This window comes from Trematomus bernacchii, unplaced genomic scaffold (assembly GCF_902827165.1).
Source record: "Trematomus bernacchii unplaced genomic scaffold, fTreBer1.1, whole genome shotgun sequence".
Lineage (NCBI taxonomy): Eukaryota > Metazoa > Chordata > Actinopteri > Perciformes > Nototheniidae > Trematomus > Trematomus bernacchii.
In genome coordinates, this window is record NW_022987910.1 from 2,544,311 (window position 1) to 2,568,451 (window position 24,141).

The 24,141-nt window shown below is 40.4% G+C and overlaps 1 protein-coding gene across 2 annotated transcripts in view; it reads right to left on the minus strand.

The window, feature by feature from the left end:
• Positions 1-3,938: 3,938 nt before the first annotated feature.
• Positions 3,939-24,141, minus strand: part of LOC117470539 (cGMP-inhibited 3',5'-cyclic phosphodiesterase A-like) — a 50,706-nt gene continuing 30,503 nt past the window's right edge. The window contains exons 3-15 of one of the 2 annotated variants that reach the window (XM_034115347.1): positions 20,764-20,909; positions 20,561-20,676; positions 20,188-20,431; positions 19,960-20,036; positions 18,475-18,671; positions 18,163-18,300; positions 16,849-16,960; positions 16,204-16,311; positions 15,019-15,218; positions 14,424-14,627; positions 14,168-14,329; positions 11,201-11,468; positions 3,939-10,513 (exon numbers count right to left, since the gene is read on the minus strand). In XM_034115347.1, the coding sequence (XP_033971238.1) occupies positions 10,197-10,513; positions 11,201-11,468; positions 14,168-14,329; positions 14,424-14,627; positions 15,019-15,218; positions 16,204-16,311; positions 16,849-16,960; positions 18,163-18,300; positions 18,475-18,671; positions 19,960-20,036; positions 20,188-20,431; positions 20,561-20,676; positions 20,764-20,909 (2,289 nt within the window). In that variant the 3' untranslated portion in view covers positions 3,939-10,196. Of the gene's footprint in view, positions 10,514-11,200; positions 11,469-14,167; positions 14,330-14,423; positions 14,628-15,018; positions 15,219-16,203; positions 16,312-16,848; positions 16,961-18,162; positions 18,301-18,474; positions 18,672-19,947; positions 20,037-20,187; positions 20,432-20,560; positions 20,677-20,763; positions 20,910-24,141 lie in introns of both variants that reach the window. The other variant, XM_034115346.1, reaches the window with a different exon arrangement.

Sequence of the window (24,141 nt, forward strand, 5' to 3'; positions counted from 1 at the left end):
AACTTTCCTCAGAACCGCTGTTGACTTTATCAATAGAGCAGTTGACTCTGTCTTGATGGCACTGACCTGATGTTCAGCATCTGTGTATCACTTATTCACTCTGCGCTCTCAGGCTGCAGACTTCCTGGGATTGGGAAGCTTGGATGGGTTAATCGTGTCCTGCTTGGTATTTGTTTGGAATTTCTTAAACTGAAATACACTCAAAAACTATTCAAAAATAAGTGTGCTTCTGGCTTTTGAATGTTACGTCTATTTTTTAGCCCCTCCCATCTTCCCCCAAGAGGCTGCCATTTGCTAGGCCGCTACTGTCAATTACAATTAATGGCTTGCCTGTTAATATAAAATTATATGTTTAGCAATGGCCTATACAAATGTGATACTCAAGGCTAGAAACAAGCATATTTTGATGATCTCATTGACTTCTAAACCTAAACAATAGTTAGGATTTTCCAAAATATTTGCCCTTTCAGAAAAGGATAATAATACAATGAAACTTTCCCTCTTTTTACCACTGATCCTGACGGGCTCCATATTAGACAGAGTATTGCATGTTTCTGTGTTGCTATGGTAACTTGTGGTCTATGGAATATGAAGGGCTTGGTTGACGCCAGGCCAGATACAGTGGCACTATGACACAGTATGGCTGTTGAACATAGCATCCTCCCCTCTAAAACGGTCATTATCACTGATGTTGACACAGAAGGAAAACTTGACTGGATGCTCAATTGATAACTATATTAAAGTTTAATTTTCCAATCTGGAATATATTTGCATTAATTGTGCTTTTGAAAGAATAATGATTTTTTTCCTTACTGCAAAATATAGTATTATCCTTTGAAGGAGTTTTGGACCATAATGAGCAAAACAAAGCCATGTCATTTTTTGTTATTAATCTCAATCAAACGGATTAAGGCGATTTGCTTAATCTGCTGTTGCTAATTCCTCTGTGTATTGGTACATGGTGGAAGACAGGAATATGTCCGTCTTGGAAAAAGCACCTCCGACACACACTGTGTCACCTCTGGTGTACCCCAAGGGTCAGTCCTTAGGCCACTGCTCTTTTTAATTTACATGTTGCCCCTGGGACAAATACTGAGGAGCCATAACATCAGCTTCCACACATATGCTGATGACACACAGATTTATTTCCAAACTGCCCCGGATAAACATCTGGCACTTTCAAATGTCTCAAGATGCCTGGAACACATACACCACTGGATGAGCAACAACTCCCTCCAACTAAATAGCAGCAAATCAGAGGCCATTCTGATTGGAACACCACATCAAACACAAACAACTGATATCCCTCATATCAGCATCAATGGCCACTCCATTCCCCTCTCCCCACTTGTAACGAGCCTAGGTGTGAAACTGGACTCATCCCTTTCATTCCAAGCACACATAAAGACGGTCTGCCAAGCCTCATACTACCACCTAAGAAACATCTCCAAAATGCGACACTCCCTCACCAAACCGGATGCAGAAAAACTGGTCCATGCCTTCATCACCTCCCGCATTGATTACTGCAATTCTCTGCTTGCAGGCATTCCAGCAAAAACCACTCAGAGACTACAATATATACAAAACTGTGCCACCCGGATACTCACAAAAACACGCAAATCAGAGCACATCACCCTCATCCTTCACTCACTCCACTGGCTCCCTGTAACACACCGGATCAACTACAAAGTCCTCATAATGGTCTTCAACGCCATCAACCACACTGGCCCCACCTACCTACAGGAACTGCTAACCAGAAAACATTCACATACCTCACGCACACTCAGGTCAGACAGCTCCAATCTCCTGGCTGTCCCGCGGACAAAACTGGTCACCATGGGAAACCGTGCTTTCTCCTCCCTGGGTCCACGTCTGTGGAATCAGCTTCTAGAGAACATACGGACCTCGGCATCACTCTCAGTTTTTAGGAAATGCCTCAAGACCCACCTGTTCCACACCGCATTTTACTGACTGTCCTTTACTTTATTTATTTTTTAAACCTTCTATGCTCTTAACCTTTTATTTTTATTTTATATTGCCATATTTTATCCAATATACTCCTTTAGATAACTTTTTACTTATTGTTCCTTATAGCTTTGTGAAGCACCTTGAGATGACGTTGTTTTTAAAGTGTGCTATATAAATCAAATGTATTATTATTATTATTATTATGGTAGGACCATGGTCTTTGCCCTTACATACAAATCTATGTGATACAATACGATTACATTTGGATAATAGGTCAATATATGTCTATGACAAAGTGTGAGTTGATACTCATATAGCCTAATTAGGCATGGTTCTGTGCTTAGGTAGTGAGGTTAAACGTATTTTCATTTGCTTAACACACTGAAATGTATACGTAATCACACTGACCAAATCATTCTAATTAAGGTATTGAGGGTTCAGGAGATAAATAACTGATGTGACACATATCTTAAAAAACAATGGCAGCAAGTCAAGGATAGCTGTGTCACATCCCCATAAATCCTAGCAGCTCTTGTCCTATTTGTCGATTTAAAATAGACTTTCCCCTTTGCGCATCAGGTAAACTATTCAACCCTCCTCTTAAAAATAAATGGTCCAGGCATGTAGATAAAAAAAAAGCAGATGTGATTGTTGGCTAGTTGTGATCCCTCCGCCTCTCTTACAAGGCTTGAGAGCATGCATGATCACTATCCACCGACATCACACAGTCAGATCTAAGAAGGGCATGGATTATCGGGAGAAAGGAATGAATGAAGGGGAGAAAATAAAGCTCTGAGGATAGTTGTGGATACAGAACAATGGTGAATGGGAGGGGGGGTTTGTCACTGAGAGCACAGAATGAAACAGTAAAAAGTAAATGTCTACATCAAAATACAAATCCAGACCTAATTTATAACCCTTAATCCACCCGGTGAATGGAAAAAGAGGATGTCTGATTTTGATATTCAAACTCACCCACTGGTAAATTCCGAACGCTGAGGCAAAATTGATCAGATAAAAAGGGCTTCAAAGAGAAGGCAGTTTCCATGAAAACCAGATTACCAAAGAGATTACTTTCTCTTCATACCGGACACAAGAATATGCAACTTCTAAAACCCTCTGTCCCAGAAATACTGGAAAAGTAAGAATTAATTTGCTCATTGAAATTGACGCTTTACAAAAGTCACACTTTACAAACAGTCGCACAAGAAAAACAAACAATTGAATTGTCATAGTCACTGCAACAATGTGGTGAATATTAAACATTTCCCCTCACATCTCATGGCCGCCTGTCTGTCTTCTTAGAAGCAAGCAATACATTTTAGTAACCTTCAGACAATTAAGTTGTTCCCAACTCCACAGGGAGGACATTTCTAAATACAATAAAGTATATTGGCCTCAGTTAAGTGTTACTTATGTTATATAACATGATTTAAATAAAACTATACAATCCTGTTGTACTTTACTTTTAATACATTTGTTCCAATCAATCTTTGACTGCCTTTATTTTAAAAATCAGAGTACAACCCAAACTGACTGATCCGTCATGAGTCAAGATGCAATGCGAGGTTTTGACAAGAGAGAAGATACTTACAAAAACATGGCTAGCTAATTAAAAATATTGCAATAGAAACTATTACACTTTGTTTCTAAACCATCATTGAATATATACTGTAATCAAACTGTAATGTGTTAGCCATGCTTCAAACGGACTTACCGATTAGATGTCACTTAAAATCAGATGTGGCATGCGGCCAGTCTCCTCTTCAAACTCAACCTGTGAAAAGAAATCTGTTTTCACAGCCACAAGGCTCAGTGTTGGCAGCAGAAGATGTTTTTGTTGACACTCACTGCTCTCAGTGTTACTGTATTGCACTTGGCCATACTTCCCTTACACATATCTTGTAACACATACATTCAAGCAGAAAATATAACATCATTATTTATTACAAAGTCATTAGCAGATATGGTCCGAGCAACTATTAAATAGGCCAAATGCAGGGAGCTGTCCTTTATGTTAGTTAGGCTTTGCTTTACTATGACAAGTTGACTTTTCTGGACCACCGGACTAAAAAATACATTTCACTATTTGTTATAAAAATGTCCTAGTCAAAATGAAACTTGGATAAATGACAGACACATGTGCAGCATTTATAAATCTTATTATTCAACAATATTCACATTACAACATCAACACTGCTCTAGAGACAGGTTCTAATAATCCCAATATATTGTATAGTTAATTTGTAATACATTATCGAGAGGCACTTCCAGTAAGTCTGGCAATAGAGGAGCTACAGTATTGTGTCTAAATTACAAAACAGTAAAAATAAATATTTTTCTAAAAGTTTTTTTTTCATAATATACTTTGAATCTGTACAGTATATATTTGTTTTATACAAAGCCAAACCATATCCAGAAATAAAATATCATATATCACTTAAACAAATACTGGTGAATCACACAATGTCCCATCCTGTAGGTATTGCTACATGTGTATTGCTACAAGTGCAAGATACTGGTGAGAAGAAAACAATTGAGTCTGTGAAGCGCCTGCTATACAGTAGAAAATAAAAAATAAACATACTAGTCTTGTTTGTGTTGCTTTAAAGGAGATGAAAAAAAAGTTTGTTTTGGTTTCCTTTGTGACGAACACCGAAAGCTGAAGAATGTAGCATTCAAAGAGTATAGACATACATGTGAAAATGGTATGGCATAGGAGCAAAGCCCCCTTTAAATTGGCTGAAACAACAAACAATACAAAAATGAATGTTTTTGGTTCAAACCATCAAAAGAAAGGGCTTCAGTCTGAGAGCAGAACAGTCTGCCAGGTCCACTGTAGTGCTACTGCTGCCTATCACAATGCAGTGACATCAAAATACTACACCGTCTGTTAGATCAATGCTTGAACGTTTCTTATGCTTTAATCTTCTCTGTCTGTACATGAGAATTGTTACCAAGTCTAAGCATATCCAGACATCCTTCTTAGGTTCCGAATCACACTGAAAAATAAGAAGATGCAAGAAACATGCTCCTTTTAGGGCTCTTTTTTGTGCAAATCACAGAAAAAGACAGAGTTCATAAAGTTTCTTTGGTTTGCACAAGTTAATTCAGTGTGCAGCAATCGCCTTCTACTCGTCCCTATTTAAAAGAAACTACTGATACTGGCTTTGATGAACTGACATAATTTAGTCATGGACCCTGTTCTTTTGTTGAGTTCTGTCCCAGTTTTTACACAAAGACGATGTAAAACGAGATGTCTCTGGCCACTGATGTTGCCAAGAGACACTCAGATAATTAAAAAAAACTGGTCAAATGAGCTTTCATGTTTGGTTGCCAAGAATATTTCTGAGGAAAATAAAGAATTTTGAGAGCCAGCGGGTAGTTGATATTTAATAGGGCCAAAAGGAAGGGCGTCAAACAAACTCAAAGAGCAACTCATCATCCTCTCAAAAAAAGTTTTTGCTGACCTCAGGTGGTTTAACCTTTCTCTGCAGTGATGTACAAGTGTACTTCAAGGTGTGTCAGTACACCATGACATCACTGCAGGGTTGGGTTAAAGTTACTGCAAAACTGGGATCATACCAAAAAAGTTTGAAAACGTTTCACTTAATCATTTGTAGCCTACTTTACATTTCACAAGACACTTATTAAACCAGCCAACGAAGATGAAGAAAGCTACTCTTTAAGATTTGAGGAAACCTTTCCTTATGTCTGACAAAAAAACCCCTCAATGGCGACACACAGCTTCAGATTGTTAACAAAAAGAATAACGACAACAAATTATATCACAGCTTTGATTCCGTCTCTTTGATTGCTGCACTGCAGTGTATACAGTTAGTGAGGCAGGGCTGGAAAGGGAGATCAGAGGAAGGGAAGTGTCTATTTTGACTAACTGGATCCCTAGTGAGCTTTGAATTCTCTGATCAGTTAGAATTCAAGCTAATAAAGGGAAAGGAGTGGGAGAAAATCTACAAATTCCCAAACAGAAGTAGGCATGGGATGGTGCAAATGTGAGATATAAGAAAAAATCCATTGCAAGAGTATGCACAATAGATTGCAAGTGAGGCCTCGATATATACTATACGGTGCGTCGCGTATTTACAGTGCATGGAGCAATAGCTCATTCATGAGTGCCACAACTTCCTGTTGTTTACAGAAAGCTTTTTACAGTTTGTGTCATTTTTAAACTGAAATTTGATATCTACAGAGCTTCAAAAAGGCTCAACTAAAAGACCCATGTGGTTGCCTTACATAGTTGTGTATCAGCTGGTGTGCAGATCATTCTCACCACTACAGATAAACTTATCATGAGAAGCCAATGCAAGGACAGGCTATTGGAAGACATAAGGTCCAGCAGGGGACATGTATAAATATAAATGAACTTGCTATACTACAAACTACGTTTTGGCAGATAAGACGTACATTTTTCAGGGGTCTGATAACACCTTTCTCTTTTCCTTTTTTTCTGTTGCCAAGCAACATTTGCTCCTTTCATTATGGACTGAGCCACATCAATGCAGGGGGTAATTTAGCAAAGCTGGAAGGACTTCCGACAACGTTTTATAAGAGAAACTCAATGAAATCTTTCGCCAATTAAAAAATGACTGAATATAAATATCTGAAATAATGAACTCAAAAGTGTAGTCATGGAGTCAGACCTACATTTTGAAATCCACCTTAAGAAAATTACCAAATAATTCTACTATCACGATAAGATTATATCAAAAATAAAAGGTTTGAGTCTCAGCAGGATGTAGAATTGGATCGATGGGACGTCTGCACTGCCTCAGAACGCTGAGTCCTCACTAAAACCAAGAGAGACGACATCAGCTCTCAGATTGTTACACTGGCCTCCTGTGTGTCAAGGAATTGACTATTTGTTTGTTGGTCTATAAAGCACCGAATGGCTTTAGGGCCAAAATAAAAGCCTTATCTTCTGCTCCGTCATGAAGCGTCAGGTCTGCTTACCGTCCCCAAAGTCAGAACTAAAAATGGAGAAGCAGCACTGAGTTTGACACTTTTGTTTTAATCTGTTCTAGCTTTTTTATCTTTCATTTTATTTTATTCATTCAAATGTGTCTTTTTGTATATACTTGTTTTTCTTTTTTTGATGCATAATATGTCTTTTATAAATAAACTCAAACTTCCCTGTTGTTAAAAAGTGCTACAATAAATAAACCTGTTTTTTTTTCCTCTCAGCTGGATCTGAAACACTAACAATATGCTCAGGCATCGACGAGCACAGGCTTTCTTTTTTATAGCAGTGAAAACATTCTCACCACTGCACCCTTCTCCGTACAAAGGAAATAAGCAGTCAAGGGCATTAGGTTGCACAGTTGAGCCCTCTTTTGCACAATGGGTGTTTTGATAACAGTGCAATGGATACAGCTGAGGATTTAGACAGTATTAAAGTTAGTAAAACTCTAATTGAGTTAAGAAATTGGGTCACAGTAGGGCAGGTTCAGCCAGAACAAAACTTAGATAGTGTCTGCAAACAAGCCTATTCAATAGATTGCTGTTTTTGTCCAGTGCATTTAAATAATTAAATGTAATTAAGTATAATTGGTATCCTTAGTGGATGTTTACATTTCTATCTAATGCTCTTTGTGAATGAACTAATCACAATTCTCCTGGGCATTTTATGTTGCCTCAGAGATTCCACGACTGCTTTCTTGCAAATTCCCTACCTGCTACAGAGCTGAAGAAAAATAACATATCAATGAACTTAAATACCTCTGTTAACAAGCCCCTCAGATAGAAGCACATGCTGTGATTTATCAGCCTACATCGCCTCCTGAGCAAGCCTTAAGGCAGCTTCTACCAAAAGTGCTGTCAAAATCCCCAAAAGTCTTTCAATTGTGTTAAAGTGTGCCTGTATTCACTTTGCAATTTTGACACATTGACTGCTACACATCAGTAAGTGAAGACACAAAGCATCTATACATCTCTGAACCTGAATCCCCAGTGCTGCGTAGCTTTGCCAATGTCAGATCAAATACACTGTACTGAGTATCTGTGTAATACATTTTGCAGACTTGGAGACGTATATCATCACATGATTTGGAATCCGACCTAAATGGCTCATCTTCAAAGGCTTACATCTAGAGGAATCTACTGAAATGTGAAAAGGATCTAAGACCCCCCCCCCCTTGACTTGTCATAAGCAACTACAAGTCAGGCGAAAAGGCTTCTCCCTCTCCTCCTTCCTCTCTCATTACTAAGTCTCATTACTAAGGCTGTTCTCCGTGTTCACACTCTTCTCCATCGCCACCAGTCTCATTCTCTGAGAACATCAAAGGAGAGCAAAGACACCTTGTTAGGCCATACACCGTGTCATTGGTAAGGACTGCCAATGGAGAAAAAAAATCCAGGTCTGCTGACCTATGATAAGATCTCAACGAAACATTCTCTAACTCTATATTTTCTATATTTTTTGCCCATTACAGTATATGCTACTTTAAAAAGAAACCATGCAGAATACAGACATCTTCAATTACAGCCTTTTTCAAACCACTTTTATCTCCTTACCTGTGTTGGTAAAATTCTAACATCCCTTTTTTATTGGCTCTCCTTGAGGATTAACTAAATGTACAACATATTTTGATTTCCTCAGTGTTAGTTAAGAAAACCCTGACAGTATCACAGAAAATTACAGTTTTACACTTCGTCAATTCTAAATTTGACTTTAAAAAGGATTAACTAATATTATATATGAATTATCAATAGACATTTATGCAGCTGTGACCCTTGTTTTGTGTTATTCCTTAAAGCAAGGCTTAAAAAAAAAATGGGTCTTTGCAATTTGGTGCAACATAACAAATGAAGGATTTGTATCTGATTGAATCGTTTTTAGCGGGTACACAGCAACCCCTGGATTTTTTTATGTATGAGGGAGGTTAATCCTCTCGGGTGATTTGGAGCTGTGAGGTAACTCTTTCCCGGGCCACTATGGCTTACTGGATTCATTTACTTCGGGAAAAATTGGCCTACAGTACATACCAGCTATAAATGATATTGCAAAGAAGAAATAATTCTGGTCATTAGTTAGAAAGTGGCATAACATGTGAATATAAATTATATTTTCTTGACAAAACACATGACCTTATTAGCTAGTTTTGTGTCTTGTAAATTGGTTTGATGTAATTAACAGTATGATCTGCAGTGTTGTAGCATAAGGGGAGCTTACACTTAAAAAGCAGTAATTCAATAGAGTTGTGTTCTACAGTATAATGTGATCTATTACCTTGTTTTCCTTGTGGTGCCCTTTGTTTTTCACAAAGGGCACCACGTGTCTGAGTAATTCAAAAGCATCACAAACAGCATAGAAAGAAGATCTTGTAAAAGCGGCAAGTAAAAGGACAAGGAAGCTACACGTCCTGTCCAGGTCATTTTTTCTCTATGGATTTCTGCCTTCCTGAGTTGTGTGGCTTTGAAACGTGTAGGTGTGCTGGACTTACTTTTGTAAGAAAACACAGGGAGAGAACATGCGGACAAACATTGTAGTACATGAACAAAACCCTTGTTTTGTATGTTTTTCCTTGAGCGAGAATAAAGCTTTTAGAGCAACAGGGTTCTTTGTTAAACTTCTTATCTGTTCCGAGAATGGAATGTGATTCTACAGTAGCATTGTGTGCGTGTGTGTGAAGCTTGTGTGGGTGTATGTCCGTATTCACAATGTACTACAACTGGGCCTTTTTCCCCGTCTCCCTCTGAAATCCACACGGCTGAGCCCCAATGGACACAGCTTTTCCCCTGGCTTTCATCCCATTGTCTTCACGGAGAAGGGACTTGTTGCACATCCTCCACCAGCTGAGTGGCTCAGTGCAACAAGAAGGGGGGGGGGGGGGTGGTTGTGACAGTGTATTACTCACTGGTGGAATGAATCTGTGAATCTGCGTGGTTAGCCTGTAGTGGGACGGGCAGCCTGGGTGAGGGCAGCCGATCCAGACTAAATCAAACACTACAGCAAAAACAAGTACAGTCCCAATATTTTTTTTTCTTTTGCTCATTGCACCTCTCTTCCCTCAACAGATAAACTGGGCATGCATAATCCCTGTCCTCAAACTCAGGTTTTTGTTAGGCACATATTACCCCAGATATCTTCTACAGTGTTGTGTCGAAGTGATGTGCTGGCTACCATATCAAGAGTTTAGTTAGGAAAGAAATACAAATGTTTAGACAACGTTCAGATTCCTGGTTTAACGAGGAAGACAAAGTTCATAATATCACTCTGGTTCCTTGTCTTTTTCCCCCGAAGTCTCTGATTGTGGAAAGATGTCTTCTTCCTCTATAGCCGGTATCTCTTCCCTTTCATCGAGGCCGTCAGTTGACTCCTCCTCCTTGCTTGCTAGCTCTTCCTCTTCCTCGTGAATGGCTGTGATTGGATCAGTGGGGCTGCTGATGCAGTTTGGCTCCTCATTCTGAGCTTCCTCCTGAGCTTCTGCAGCGATGACTCTTGTCCACATTTCATGGTTTTCCAGAATATGCTGTGTTATCTGGCAAAACACTTTCCTCCTGCTCACCTTGTTGGTTTCTTGTCGCTCTGTCAGAGACAAAGTCAACAGTTAGACAAAGGAGGGAAAAGCTGACCTTGCTTACTTGCCAAAAGATAGAATACAGGACTGATGCAATCTGTCTGAACATGAAATGTTAGCCAAAACCTGGAGACAGTTAGCTCAGCTTAGCTTAGCATCAATAGAGCAAATAGGGCAAAACCGCATTGACAATGTTTAAAGTTGGTAAAAGTCCACAAGCATCATCTCTAAAGCGCTCTTTAGTCAAACACATGCAACATCTTAAATGTAAAATGCAAATTTGTGGCCAGTGACTGCTTGAAGTTGCCTCTCGTTGTCTGGCTACCATAGCAACAATGAAAGTTAAACTAACTGTTTTTCCCCGTTCCTAGTCATTATGCGAAACCAAGAAAAATGTCTCCTGGTTCCAGCTCCATATTATCAAAGATAAATACAAGTCGTATCAATCCTTTAATCTAAATCTCAGTAAGAAAGCAAATCCTTTTATATCCCAAAATGCCAAATGGGCCGTTTGATATGTTAGCTAAATAACAAACAATGCAATTTTACAATCTCTGTAGGCATTCTAACTAAGTACATCACAGTTGTATGAAGTGGCTGTGGGGTACAAATACCTTCCAATAAATGTGAGTAAAACAATTTGTATTAAAACATGACGGAGACAGACTGTATTATTTTTGCAGAGGTTGACATACGGGAGTTCTCAGAACTTGTTGATGTGTCCTCATCTGCTGTATCCTCCTCTTCGTCTTCTGTATCGAGTCCCTCCTTCGCCTCTTCTGCATCTGTTTCTCCCTCAGGGGGGTCAACCCAGCGTCCCGGCATAAGAGCAGCAGAGTTGTAGGAGGAGCACAGAGGCCCCACGATGTGAGTGATGAACGACTCCTGCAGTTTAGCGAGCTGTGGAGCGGACCGGTCCATGAAAGGGCTGATGGGAAGGCCCAGGCTCGCTTCTTCGTCACCCTAGGAGGGTACAAACATGGAAAATATGTCAGATGCACAGAATGGATTAAACATTAATGTGCTGGAAAACATTACATGCACACAAACACACAGTTACAGTTTTTAATAAAGAGATTTTCCTATTGTGGTCTTTTCCATTTTTGACATTTCTTGATAATAAATATGGCTTAGATTTATGTTGCAGAGTCTTATGTTATATTGTGTCAGTCATTTGCTGAGCTTTTGTGTTGGTTTTCTTTTTGCCGGGGCTTTTAAAGCGCTTCAGTATAGGGGGACAGAGGGGCAAGGGCTCCTGTTGCTATGGAAACCTGAACTCGTATGGCATCAGTGTGCTGTACTAGTGGTTCATGTTATAAATGTGATTATGTGTGTGTATATTTATAGTAGGTAGAGAGAGAGAGAGAGAGAGAGAGAGAGAGAGAGAGAGAGAGAGAGAGAGAGAGAGAGAGAGAGAGAGAGAGAGAGAGAGAGAGAGAGAGAGAGAGGGGATTGTTCATCTCATAACAAGAAATTGCTGATATTTTGAATTTAAAGTGGTCCGTATGTGTGTACGTGTGTACATTTGTGTGTGCATAATATGTGCATGTGTCTGTGTCAATCCATCCCTGGGATCCTTCTCTCTGTGACTGCGAATGAGTGCTTTCAAGGATGACTCATTTAGGCCATCCATTGTTCTGAAGAGAAAAACATACGCAGTCCCTCAAAAGACATACATATTTCAAATCAGCAAAGCTATGATTTTTTTTCTAGATTTTTTTCCTGGTTTTCAAATATGATTGTACACACATATTTTTATTAAGAATGGACAAAATAAACAAATATTGAGAGTCAGTTTGCTGATTGAGAAGCATTGTGATAATAAATCTTTGTATAAATACAAATGTGTTTTTTCATTTCGAGTTGAATAAATATTAGGGATAAAAGTGAAAGAAATATTTGTTTGCATCTTTACCTTCTTTAATCCACAGCAAAAAATAGCTTTATTTAAAGGTGGGGTAGGTAATCTTGGAGAAACCAGCTCGAGTGCGCTAGAATTTGAAAATACACAGCCTGAAAAAATCTGCCACTTCCTTACAGAGCCCCTCCTCCAACACACACAAACGTGCACATGACCAATGAGGGCACGAGATAAGTTTGAGCAAAAAGTGTATCTCCAGCCGGTTTCTCAAACTTACCTACCCCACCTTTAAGTCTTTGGCGATTTGCTTGGCACTTACTGAACTGACCAATGAGACGCACTGTTGGTTAAGGGCAGGATTTGTTGCCATGCATCCATCTACAGTGATCTCTTAACAAATTCATGAGCTAGTAGACAAGTCTTTTGACTATTCTATTTCTGTTTGCAGGGAACATCCAGTTTCGCACATAAAGCACTTGGTGGAAGGTCCTTGAGCGAGAAAGAAAATGACTATCATCTGCAGAGATGCTGTTATGCAGTTGATCCTGACCTCACTCTATAAGAGGTGAGCAAAAAGCTGAATTGCTTCTAGGAAGCAACATCTATAGCTTTATCCTTGGAAATATTGTAATACAATTCCAAGAATCGGATAAGAGTTGGTTGGCTTTTCGCTGACTGTCAATCAAATCTGATAAAACATCACCCACTCAGTCCTTATGATGCATGTTATTTCTGACCTTGAGTAAAAAATATCAAAGATGTTGTTTTTGTATTCATAAATGTTGATTAGCATTAAAGTTTTAAGGGGTTTTAAAGTGAGACGAATACAAACAAATGTTTTCTGTAAATAAAATGCAAGGGAAGGCAAGATAATTGTTCTTATTCCCGAGGGGCAATTTGTTGCACAGCCAGCAGTTATACAGTCAACAGACTAATCAGCATACAAACACATAGAAACAGGGACTAATGGATTCTTCAATCTATTGGTCCGACATCTTGGGAGAACATTTCTGAACTCACTGAACATCGGTCGGCAAGGAGAGTTGGGTCTTTTTTGTATCTGTGACCTTGTACGCTTGAGAAAGGTACACTTGAGATGTTGAAAATAAAATGCACTATTATTAAATTCTCGACACTCAAAGGATCTGCAGCGAGAGGACGGAATTGGTCTGGAATGGTCAATAGCTTAAGGTGGCCAATGTGAATTTATAGTAGCAGATTAAAAAATATATATTGTTGTTTAATTGCTCACCCAAGTAAAATACATTCTGACGAGTTTATGATCTCAATTGCTAGTTTCAAGCCTTCGTCAATAAAGCATGATGTTCATTTAAAAAATATGATCCCATTTGAAGTAAATCAGATGATTAAGCACCATATGCTTTACCTTTTTTTGTACCACTATGTTGTCCAATCTGGTTGCTCTCCTTGTTTCCTACTTTCAACTTATAACCCTTTACAGTGTGTTATCAGTTCAGGAACGTATTTGTAAAGGTTTTCCAGCATTTGGTTTTATTTTGCTCTACCCTGTTCTTCTTAGTGCAAAACTAAGATGGCAATAGCAAAAATGACATACTAGGGGCCTCCTAACCCTAGTCCACAAACCCTTTATGACATCACAGGGACCTTTTCCTAGAAAAAATATAATTTTGTTCAGATTTTATATATCTTCCTAGCAACGTCTTTGCAATTTGTTACCAGTAAGTAGTATTTAGAACTTACTGTACTTGGTAAAGTACATTTCCACCAATCAATGTGCAACTTTTAAAAAGAGAACTGTAAGGGGATTTTTTTAGCATACTTGTTCGTAGAACTCGTTGACGATGCCCTCTGTCCACTGCAGGTGCAGCTCCTTACACTTCAGCGGTCCATTGACATCAGCCAGCTTGATGCACATCTGGCACACCAGCAGCCGGTCGTTTTCGTTGGTCCAATCAATACCGGAAACCCCTTCATCACCCACCTGGGGAGATGTGCACAGGATGGTTTGTGTTAAAACCGTTATGAAATCCCTTAGTTTCAAGACACTCTGAGAGGTTATTTCAAAGATTTTTTACCTTAGCGTTAAATTCTGCAAGGAAGTCAAAGTGCTTTTTGAGGTCAGTGGCCAGGATGGCTTCAATAACTAGGAAGCGGAAGCGTTTGAACTCCACATGTTCGAGGTTTGCCAGGAAGTTAAACTCAGGTCGGGACATAAAGAGGTTCCACGCTGAAGCTGCATGGTGGTTCTCCAAGACGGAACGATCATTGTACAGAAGAGCCTACAGTGGAAGACCAAGAGGAGAAGGTGAAATAACATTCTATCTTGTTATATAAGATGAACACTTGAACAGTGTTTTTCACCATGAGAATTGTGGTATTGATATTGACTCTCATGTAATGGATAGAGCTTATTAATGATCTGGTTGGCACAGCAATAAGCTAATATTGATATGTTCAAATATAATATAATAATAATAATAATTACTAGTTTGTTATGGCATATTCCCCCTAGGTTGTTGAATAACTACTATTAATGTAAATTATTACCTTCATGAAATACATGTTTTTTCACATATAGGACAGGTTGTCACATTGAGTTATTGAGTTCAAAGCAAACGTTTTTTGTGACAGCTTGCTCTATTTTATGCTGTTGCGCAGAGCCAGTCTTACCTGCGGAGCACTTGTAGCTACAAGGAAAGCGTTAGTCCTTCCAGGATGGTCATAATCGTGCATTGCAGCAGCTACATAGAGGGCCATGAGCTCCAGGCCAGGGATGAGGCCAGCCAGGGAGCTGTAGCCGTCCTCCAGCACAGAGTTCATCTTGGACACCAGGAAGCCTGTGGCACCAGGAGAAATGCCATTCTCTGGGTCTACGAGCAAAAAGAAACAAAGCTCACACTCCAGTCACTGATGGTGCTCTGTGCTCGAATGATTCCCCCTTATTAGTTACACCTCATTATTCGTCTTGTAGGTTGTCGTGTTAAATGGCTGTCTGGATTATGAGTTGTGGCTGCGCCTGTTGCCTTGGTCCTTCTTGACGCCCACGTTATTATTTTTGGCAGTTGTTAGACAACTTTTATTTTTCACAATGTAAGTAAGTTCACAATGTTATTTTTTTCATATGGATTGTCTATGTTGTGATTATTAAGTTGCTTATTCTAAACGCACGATATCTATTGCAAGTCTGTCTCTCCTTCGAGAGGGATTCCTCCGCCTCTTGGATTTTCTTAATACCTTTTGGTTTTTTGAGGGGGAGTTTATATTTGTCCACTGCAAGGGGCTAATGACAGAGGGTGTGTTTTGCTATACTGTACAGCAAACAACAATTAAACTGTGTACAGCCTTTACACATTTTAAAACCCCTGAGGCAAATTTGTAATTTTTACTAATTTCACCTAGCTACTATTATTATTTAATCGGAAGGACATTATCAACATACTGTGTCTGTCTGTCTATCCTTTGCAAACAATGTGTGCATGTTCAGTTTTGTTTTGTTTTGTTTCGTAAGCCTACCTCTGTGAATGTGTGTGAAATAATATGCAACATGTTACAGCATGTATTACATGATTTATCTGGACACAAGAGATCAACTGGCGGTGGTGGCGAAGTCAATAGGGACTTGGCTTGAAACTGGAAAGTCACCAGTTCAAGTCCCCGAAAGTCCAAGTGCTACCGAGGTGTCCCTGAGCTAGGCACCGTTCCCCACACTGCTCCCCCCAAGCGCCGTACATAATGGCAGCCCATTGCTCCTAACAGGATGGGTCAGCAATTTGTTATACTTACAAACATCTGGAACTTATGGGGAACATATTGTGCAGGCCTGCTCTTAAAACCGCATGCATTAAAAGTCCTCACCAGTGTGTATCCCATTCTCAGTCAGCAGGGTCGGCAGACCCGGTACCGGTTGAGTGGTGAGGTACCAAACAGCATGGAGCACATCAGTGGCATGGATCCGGTTATGATCTGGGGAGGGTAAAAAACATTTTTAAAAGGGGTTGATACGATTGATTGCAGTCAGCAGTGTTAGGCTTGCTCTTTTATAATAAATATTCTTAAAATCTTAGATATATGTTGCAAAAGTAGTACACATTGCAGGCACTATTTTCCCGGTTTTCATAGGGAAGAGAAAATCTAAACCATGTACACCTCCTAAAAATAATTGCATAATGTATAAATATAGTTGTACTTTATTTTAGAAACATAAGGATTTTAGATGCTGTAAAACCATTTTAAAAGCTCATGCTACCCATCAGCTACATATTCCATTTCAATACGAATTGACATAAACACATAGTTAATTAGATATGATCATCTTGTGACTTAATATGTCTGCCAACTGTCAAGTATAAGAGCAAACCGTAAATTACTAAAGCAGAAACAAGGCCTGTTAAGTGTTCTCATATCACTTTAACAAGGCGCTACATCCCCCTTGTGGCTGATAAAAGTAATGCTCGACATCAATAATTCACTTCATTTAATAAACATGAAAATTCCACTCACAAGGGATGACCCTGTATCCGTTCTCCAAAGCATGGAAGTAGTTCATGAACTCTCGTACAGGAATTCTGAAGGTCTCAAATAGACCTGTGTCCTCGAAGAGCTTATAGGAAACCTGGGATATGAAACAAGGAAAACATACTGTGAGTCACATTTAATAGAGGTTCAGAGGTACCTGAACAAGTTAGATGCCGCCTATCACAGTGCACTGAGATTTGTTACTAATTGTAAAGCACTTACTCATCACTGTACTTTGTATGCCAGGGCAGGTTTGCCTTCACTTACTGTACGGAGGCTCAGTCATTGGTACATGTTAATATATAAAGCCATGTTGGGTAAACTCCCGTCTTATATCTGCTCTCTGATCACACAGAGAGTTGCAGGTAGCTATTGCCTGAGATCACATGATGTGGTCTTGTTACATGTGCCAAGTGCAAGGACTGACTTAGGTACGAAAGCTTTTATGTGCGCAGCTTGGAACAGTCTTCAAAAATAATTGAAACTGAGGAATTTGGTTCCACTGCATGTTTTTAAAGCTTGGATAGGTGCAATGATACTTGATACTGTTGGTACTTGTCAATGTCGCTAGGTATGTAAATGTGCCCTGTAAATATGATGTCCTTTATTGTTTTATGTTGTATAGAATAGAATAGAATAGAATAGAATCGGAGGGATGAAACCCCTCTTTAATGGTCACACATGCAGAGCACACAGCACACACAGTGAAATGTGTTCTCTGCATTTAACCCATCCTAGTACCAGGAGTCTAGTACTAGGAGCAGTGGGCAGCTACTGTACAGCGCCCGGGGAGCAATGGGAGTGAGGGGGGAAGGGGGGTGTCCGGTGCCTTGCTCAAGGGCACCACGGCAGGGCAGGAGGTGAACTGGGACCTCTCCAAGTAGCAGTCCACACTCCATATTTAGGTCTGTTCGGGGACTTGAACCGGCGACCCTACGGCTCACAGTCCAAGCCCCTACTGACTGAGCCACTGCCGTAACCTACTTGCTGCAGGTCTCCCTTGAAAAAGAGATCAATGATCTCAATGGGACTTACCTGGTTAAATAAAGGTTTGAAAGTAGTCCTCTGTCCATAGCACATGTTTTGTTAAAGAAAGGTTGAGAATCGGCTAAGACAAAATTATTTTTGGAACAGATGGAAAATATGTCTTCCCACTGCCTGTACAGCGAATGTTACTTCCACACCAAGCTGTTAATTGCATACATGTGAAACAGTCCTACAATTAGAGTCCCCCTTAATTGAATCAGTATAGATATCTCAGAAATCTTTTAAGTGTTTCATCATCAATAAGTGATTTACCTGACTAAGGATGCAGCCTGTCTTGCCATTGGTCTTCTCCATCAGACTGAAAATAGGAAAGTTCCAGTTGTTGATTTGACACAAGAGAGGCTCCAGCTCCGACACCGCCAGAGGCTCCTGGGCAGAGATTGGCTTGTCCTGTCAGGTAGAGTAAAATAACTTATATCATTTCAACATCCTTATTAAGAAAGAAATTATCCATGTTCTTCTTTTTCTCATTGTTTTTTGAGGGATTTGAAGCACATTTGAGCTCATGACACAACTGAGACTTTTTCTTTCCTGTTACCCAATTAGCCCTTTCTGACGGCCTACCTCTGGTGATGGCAGGAGTGGGTGAAGAACGATGCCCTCTGCCAGATACTCCCTGCAACCTTCCCTGGCTTCAGGCTGCTTCTTGCCTCCCTCTCCCTCCTCATCATTCTGTGCAAAGTCGCTGCTGTCACTGTGGTTGGTCTCATAGGTGCTGTCGTAGGTGCTGTCATAGTCTGAGGAAGCTACTGCGCGCTCATCTGGGGACACAGTACGCATTGCAATTGAATGCATTGTTATTGGCAGTTAAACAAAATTACAATGAGGGACAGATGTGGAGAAGATAAGTAGGAGTTAAAGGTCCCCTATTATACTGTTTTTCATCAATATATAATAGGTCTCAGATATATACAAAACATGTCTCTGAAGTGTTTGACTCGAAATATCAAACAGATCGTGCATTGCAGCATCCCGTAATCCCCTCTGTTTCAGCCCTGTTTCAAAAGTGCTGATTCTCTGTCTTTTACTTTAGATGAAAATAAGGAGCCACTCCCCACGCCCCTCTGAGAGATATTTGGTTTAAAAGAACACAATGGTGCTCTAGGAGGAGATTCAGGTGATAAGGTGGGGGGGTTACCTTGGTTGGTGATTGGCTAATGGTTACACAAGCTAAACAATCGTTATGACCAGGGGTGCACATAACTGGTACGCAGGTACGCATGCGCGGCAACAATCTGAAATGCGTACCGTCACTTGTGTCACAAAGCGCATTTGCGTACCGACGTACTTGTGAAGCTTTTCCAGAAGGCGGTTAGATCACCGGACGACAGAGTCGGTCTCCGTGTGCACAGACAGGGCTGCTGTGAACGTCGGTCTGTACAGCAGCCCTGCGCTAAAACAGCTGATCACAACGTTCACACGCTCCGCGGTCACGAAGCTCTGTACTCCACTACCTCCCCCCCCCCCGTTGACAATCGCGAAGCGCTGTACTCCACCGCCACCCCCCCGTTGACAATCGCGAAGCGCTGTACTCCCCCTCCCCCCACCGTTGACAATCGCGAAGCGCTGTACTCCACCCCCCCCCCCACCGTTGACAATCGCGAAGCGCTGTACTCCTAACACCCCCCACCCCCCCCCCCCCCGTTGACAATCGTGAAGCGCTGTACTCCACTAACACCCCCCCCCCCCCCCCCCCCCCCCGTTGACAATCGGCAGAAGTTGGAGTACCAAACACTGACTCCAGGTACTCATCTGTACCTGGAGTACCCTCACTGAGAAAGGTGTGCACCACTGGTTATGACATCATAAAGTGGCCAAAATCTGATCAGCTCATTTTCAGACAGGTTTTTATATAAATGGATCATGACAAAAAGTGAGCGAATCTTTTTTCCTGAAACTTTCAGAATCTCTTTACACAGAGGGGACACATGTTTATGTATAAAAGATGTGAAAAAGTGGATTTTGCATAAAACGGGGCCTTTAAATCATATTATGAACCTCGAAAATAAGATTTAAAAAATCTATCATAGAACCTACTCTGCTGTTTACCTGGATGGGGTATTCTGTCCCCTTTGTCGACAGATTCCCCCCTGTGGTTCAATTGATTGTTGAACGGCCTGCCACAGCTGATGGGAGGAGAGCAGAGAAGCGACTCATTGAAAAAACGAATTTCCCTCATTTTCACACAAACAGGCGCTTCTAAAGCCTCATTACAATATTTGGGAATTGGAACTTTTCTGAATGGAAGTTAATATAGTGTTTGTGCATGTATGTTACCTGCCGCAGAGTGATGCAGGCCGCCAGTGAGGGGTGGTGGAGCTCGGGGCGCTCTGGCTGTGAGTTAAGGCTCTGTGGTGGCTCTTGGGGGCCACAGAGCCAGGGGTCTGTTCTAAAAGGGGCACAGCCAGCTCGGGAAGCTGCACTGAACATGTCTTGATGGTTGGGCTGGAGGCAGGCGTGCCCTGGTGGGGAGGAGATGGGCACGGAGAGCCCAGAGGTGATACGTTGGAGGGGGGGAAACCTGAAAGAGAGGGCAATATTAACTCATATCCAAACGTCTTTCTGTAGTTTGATCCTCTTGATACCCGTTTTCCTCTGTCTTTATCTTATTAATTTACTTATTTTTTTCAACAAACACACAGACACACACCTGGTCTTCCCAGTGGTTTGTCGTAGAGGTGGTTGATGGTGATGTTGGCAGCATAGGAGGCGGACATGGAGCGACTCTTTGAGATGGTCATCATCAAGGAGTTGTTCCACGATTCACTGATTCAATGTAAGAAAACCATCACCATTACTGTATCAGAGGCACTGTAATGCTCTTGATTGTAGTGCGTCGTGTGTGAGCGTTACCTCTCTGTGGTGTGTTTGATGCTGGCTGAGCGGTCTCGGCGCACAGGGCCCGGCTCGATGGTGGGCAGCCCTGTAGCTGAGGTGGTGGTGGTCCAAGTTGAGGAGATTCTCCTGAGCAATCCTGGGGGCAAGCTCCGTCTTAGACGCTGTAAGGCAGATAAACAAACACACGTTTAGGCTGTAGAAGAAGCTTCAGGAGTCTGATGAGGCCATAAGGACAACATTATTGTGCTTGGGCACTGAACAGAATCTTGAGTGGGAAAACTACTAAGAGTTGCAAGGTATTGGAAACTACAAAAAAAATATATCTTGCCAGTGTGTTTGTAAGAAAAGTACATTTTTATGTCATGATAAGTAGAACTACAGTATATATGACAACACCCTTAGAATACCTACATTTCATATCATACCCTGGATTCTTGGATGTGAATTAACATGAGTACCTTTTGCATTTCAAATGTCTTGCTTTCTGTCTTTTCACATCTGCTCGAATTCCATTTATGAATACCAAGGCCTTCTTTTCATAAAGCAAGTTTTGTTAATGTTAAATGAATATATTACCATGGCATTTGTACATCCCCTTAAACAGTTTTTGTTTTAAATGATAGGCAAGTATGAGAAAAAGTTTGGGAAAAATCCCCAAAAGTCACAGTTCACACAGTTCACACAATTAGAGACCAAATAGAACATCAAGGAACGAATCACAGCTCCATTTCCACACAGAAATAACTCTATTAGTTAAACTGACAATTCAAGTTAGCCTCAGGCAAATGAGTTAACTCAGAGCTATATTTTCTCACAAAGAAACTGTTGTGTCTCCTCTTTAACATCAAACTAGATGGGTGCCATATTTGTACTTCCAGCCCATTCTTGTTTTTGTAAGCATATGGGAGACAGAATGGCAAGTAGAGAGAGTGGCACTTGTTTCCCCCGTGGATTCAATCTATCCAAAGTTGTACATTTTGTTGTAAAGCCTTGAGCCAAACTCCGTCAGTTTTTATTTTTGTACAGTCAGTGTGTTTCTCTCTCTCTCTCTCCCTCTCGCACACAAAGGCACACACACAATGGTCTATAGAGGGCAGCAGAGGATCACATAGATTGAAGGAAGTCAAGTTGATTGTTAACTTGTTAGGATAATGCACACATACCGTTCACACACACACCACAAACACACACATGCACACACACACTGTATACTTCCCCCCCACAGTGAAGGAAAGCTATAGGCATCTAACAGTGTTGAAGAAGGACAGAGTGATCAAACACTGAGCATCACGTCTGCTTTTCACTGTTGAATTATATTACTGTGTGGAAATGCAGCTTTGAATTCAGATCTGAAACATCTGCACTGCATTATTATGCAATCATGTAGCTGACAATAATATAAGTAGACATGAAGTTGGCTGTAATGGACTGCTGCATGTTATCTTGGACGTCTCACATAAAGTCTCTGCTTCTTTATTTCTGTACTAAAGTGAAGAAAATAAAAACCCCATTGGGATGATTTGGATGTGTAGCTGTAATATGCACTTTTACAAATATAAACCAGTGCCCCAGAAGTGTGGTTTAATGTTTGGGAGATGCTATAAAATTGACAAATAGCCAGAACTGCTTGATGTAAACCCTGTTTAACAAAAATAAAACAAAGTGTTTTTCTGTGCCATTTAGCTAAGTAAACACCAGAATAACAAATGCACCTTGGTCATCAACATTTCTTATTGTCTTTATGTAACTGCTATTTCTAGCTTGACAACAGGGCAGCACAAGTCAGCTGAATCACCAACTTTAACCCATTGCTTCATGCAGACTCACAAATCCCCAATGAGCTCAAATGAGACAGCATCTCATTGAGTTTCACTACATGGGTCGAGCATTTGAGTGCACTCAGGCAGTGTTAAAGCTGCTTGTCACTTTCCTGGTAGGCTATCCTGCATTGCATCACACGCTTTACTTAGTTTCCTTGCCGCCTTAAGTGCACGCATACATTTTGAAGTACTGGCCTTGTAAAACATTAAAAAGCCCTCTGGAAGCCTGTGCGTCATTGTTAGCTACATTAGAGCCCCACACTACGCAAGCAGTAAGGGAAGGAATGGGGGTGTACTGCAGCGTACAACAAAACTTAAATTCTTATGGTAATACATCTAAGTTTTCTTATTCAGAGATATTTCCTTTATACTTTGCTTCCTGATGGAGAACATCAAGATCTATTTACAAGCCCTAGGAAGTATTAATACATATTAAGGAGGCCGATAAAGTCTACTTAGAATAACACACACTCCAACACAAAACTGCATAAGAGGAAGTTTCAACATGCATGATCTTTAAAAAAGCTATTGCTCTTCCAAAGCTGACACCTTCTCTACTGTTGGTTCAGTGTAATAATTCCATATTTCACTTTTGGACCATTTTGTCAGTGAAAAGATGGTAGAGGGGGTAGGGGAGAGTGGGACGAAGAGGGGAGGGAGCTGGCGAGAGGGAGTGCTCGATAACTTTTTTTGGTCATTGAGCCTAGTGGTAGTGTACAGTTCTCTTCATCATACGTGAAGTGTGTGAACTCAACTGCAGAATGTACTCTCTATATTAGCATTTTCTTTTTATTATCTGCTCTGTTTTGACGTTGTTAGGCTGAAAAAACATGGGTTGATTCCTGAGATATGTTGAATAATAGTAGCATAACGCCTTTTGCGGCTCCAGGGGGAGCTGCATTAAATCTGATAAATTGCTTCAACTAACGTGACTGCGTCAGTTGGGTTTGAAGACTACAAGAATCTGGAGATGTGGAGAAAGAGAGATTTGTTTCTTCCCCCTTACTTTGGTGTTCCAGGACAAATTTTACTGGTTGGTTTTAACTGCTCTTAGATGAGCATAAAAAACATTAATCATCACCACCTTTTATTTAACAGCCATTTAAGCTGTACTGTAAACAATGTCTCAGACTACTTGTTACATTAATAACGTCAGTGAATATACAAAGAATAGACACTGAAAATGATTTCTAAAATGAGTTTAGTTTAATTTAAATTTAAATTTAGTTGGTTTGTGGGTGTGTACTATCTGATGGATGGATGAACATCTAGGGTTACCCATTCATTTCATATGGCGGCCATTTTTTGGTAAAGTTGACTAAACCACAAAGTTGACTAAACCACTCAAAATTCAATGAAAGTGGTGATCAGCAATTTAATATGTCAAAATGCCCACTGTAGAGGATATCATAATGCCTTGAGGCAATCAAATGTAAAACACAACATTTATGATTGATGAAAGTAGTAACTCGGTCAGATTTGACCCGAACACGACTGGAGGGTTGAGTGAATTGGGGGTGGTTCAACCAAAAAGTTAATTTGGTATTTCATAGGAATTTCCATTACCAACACT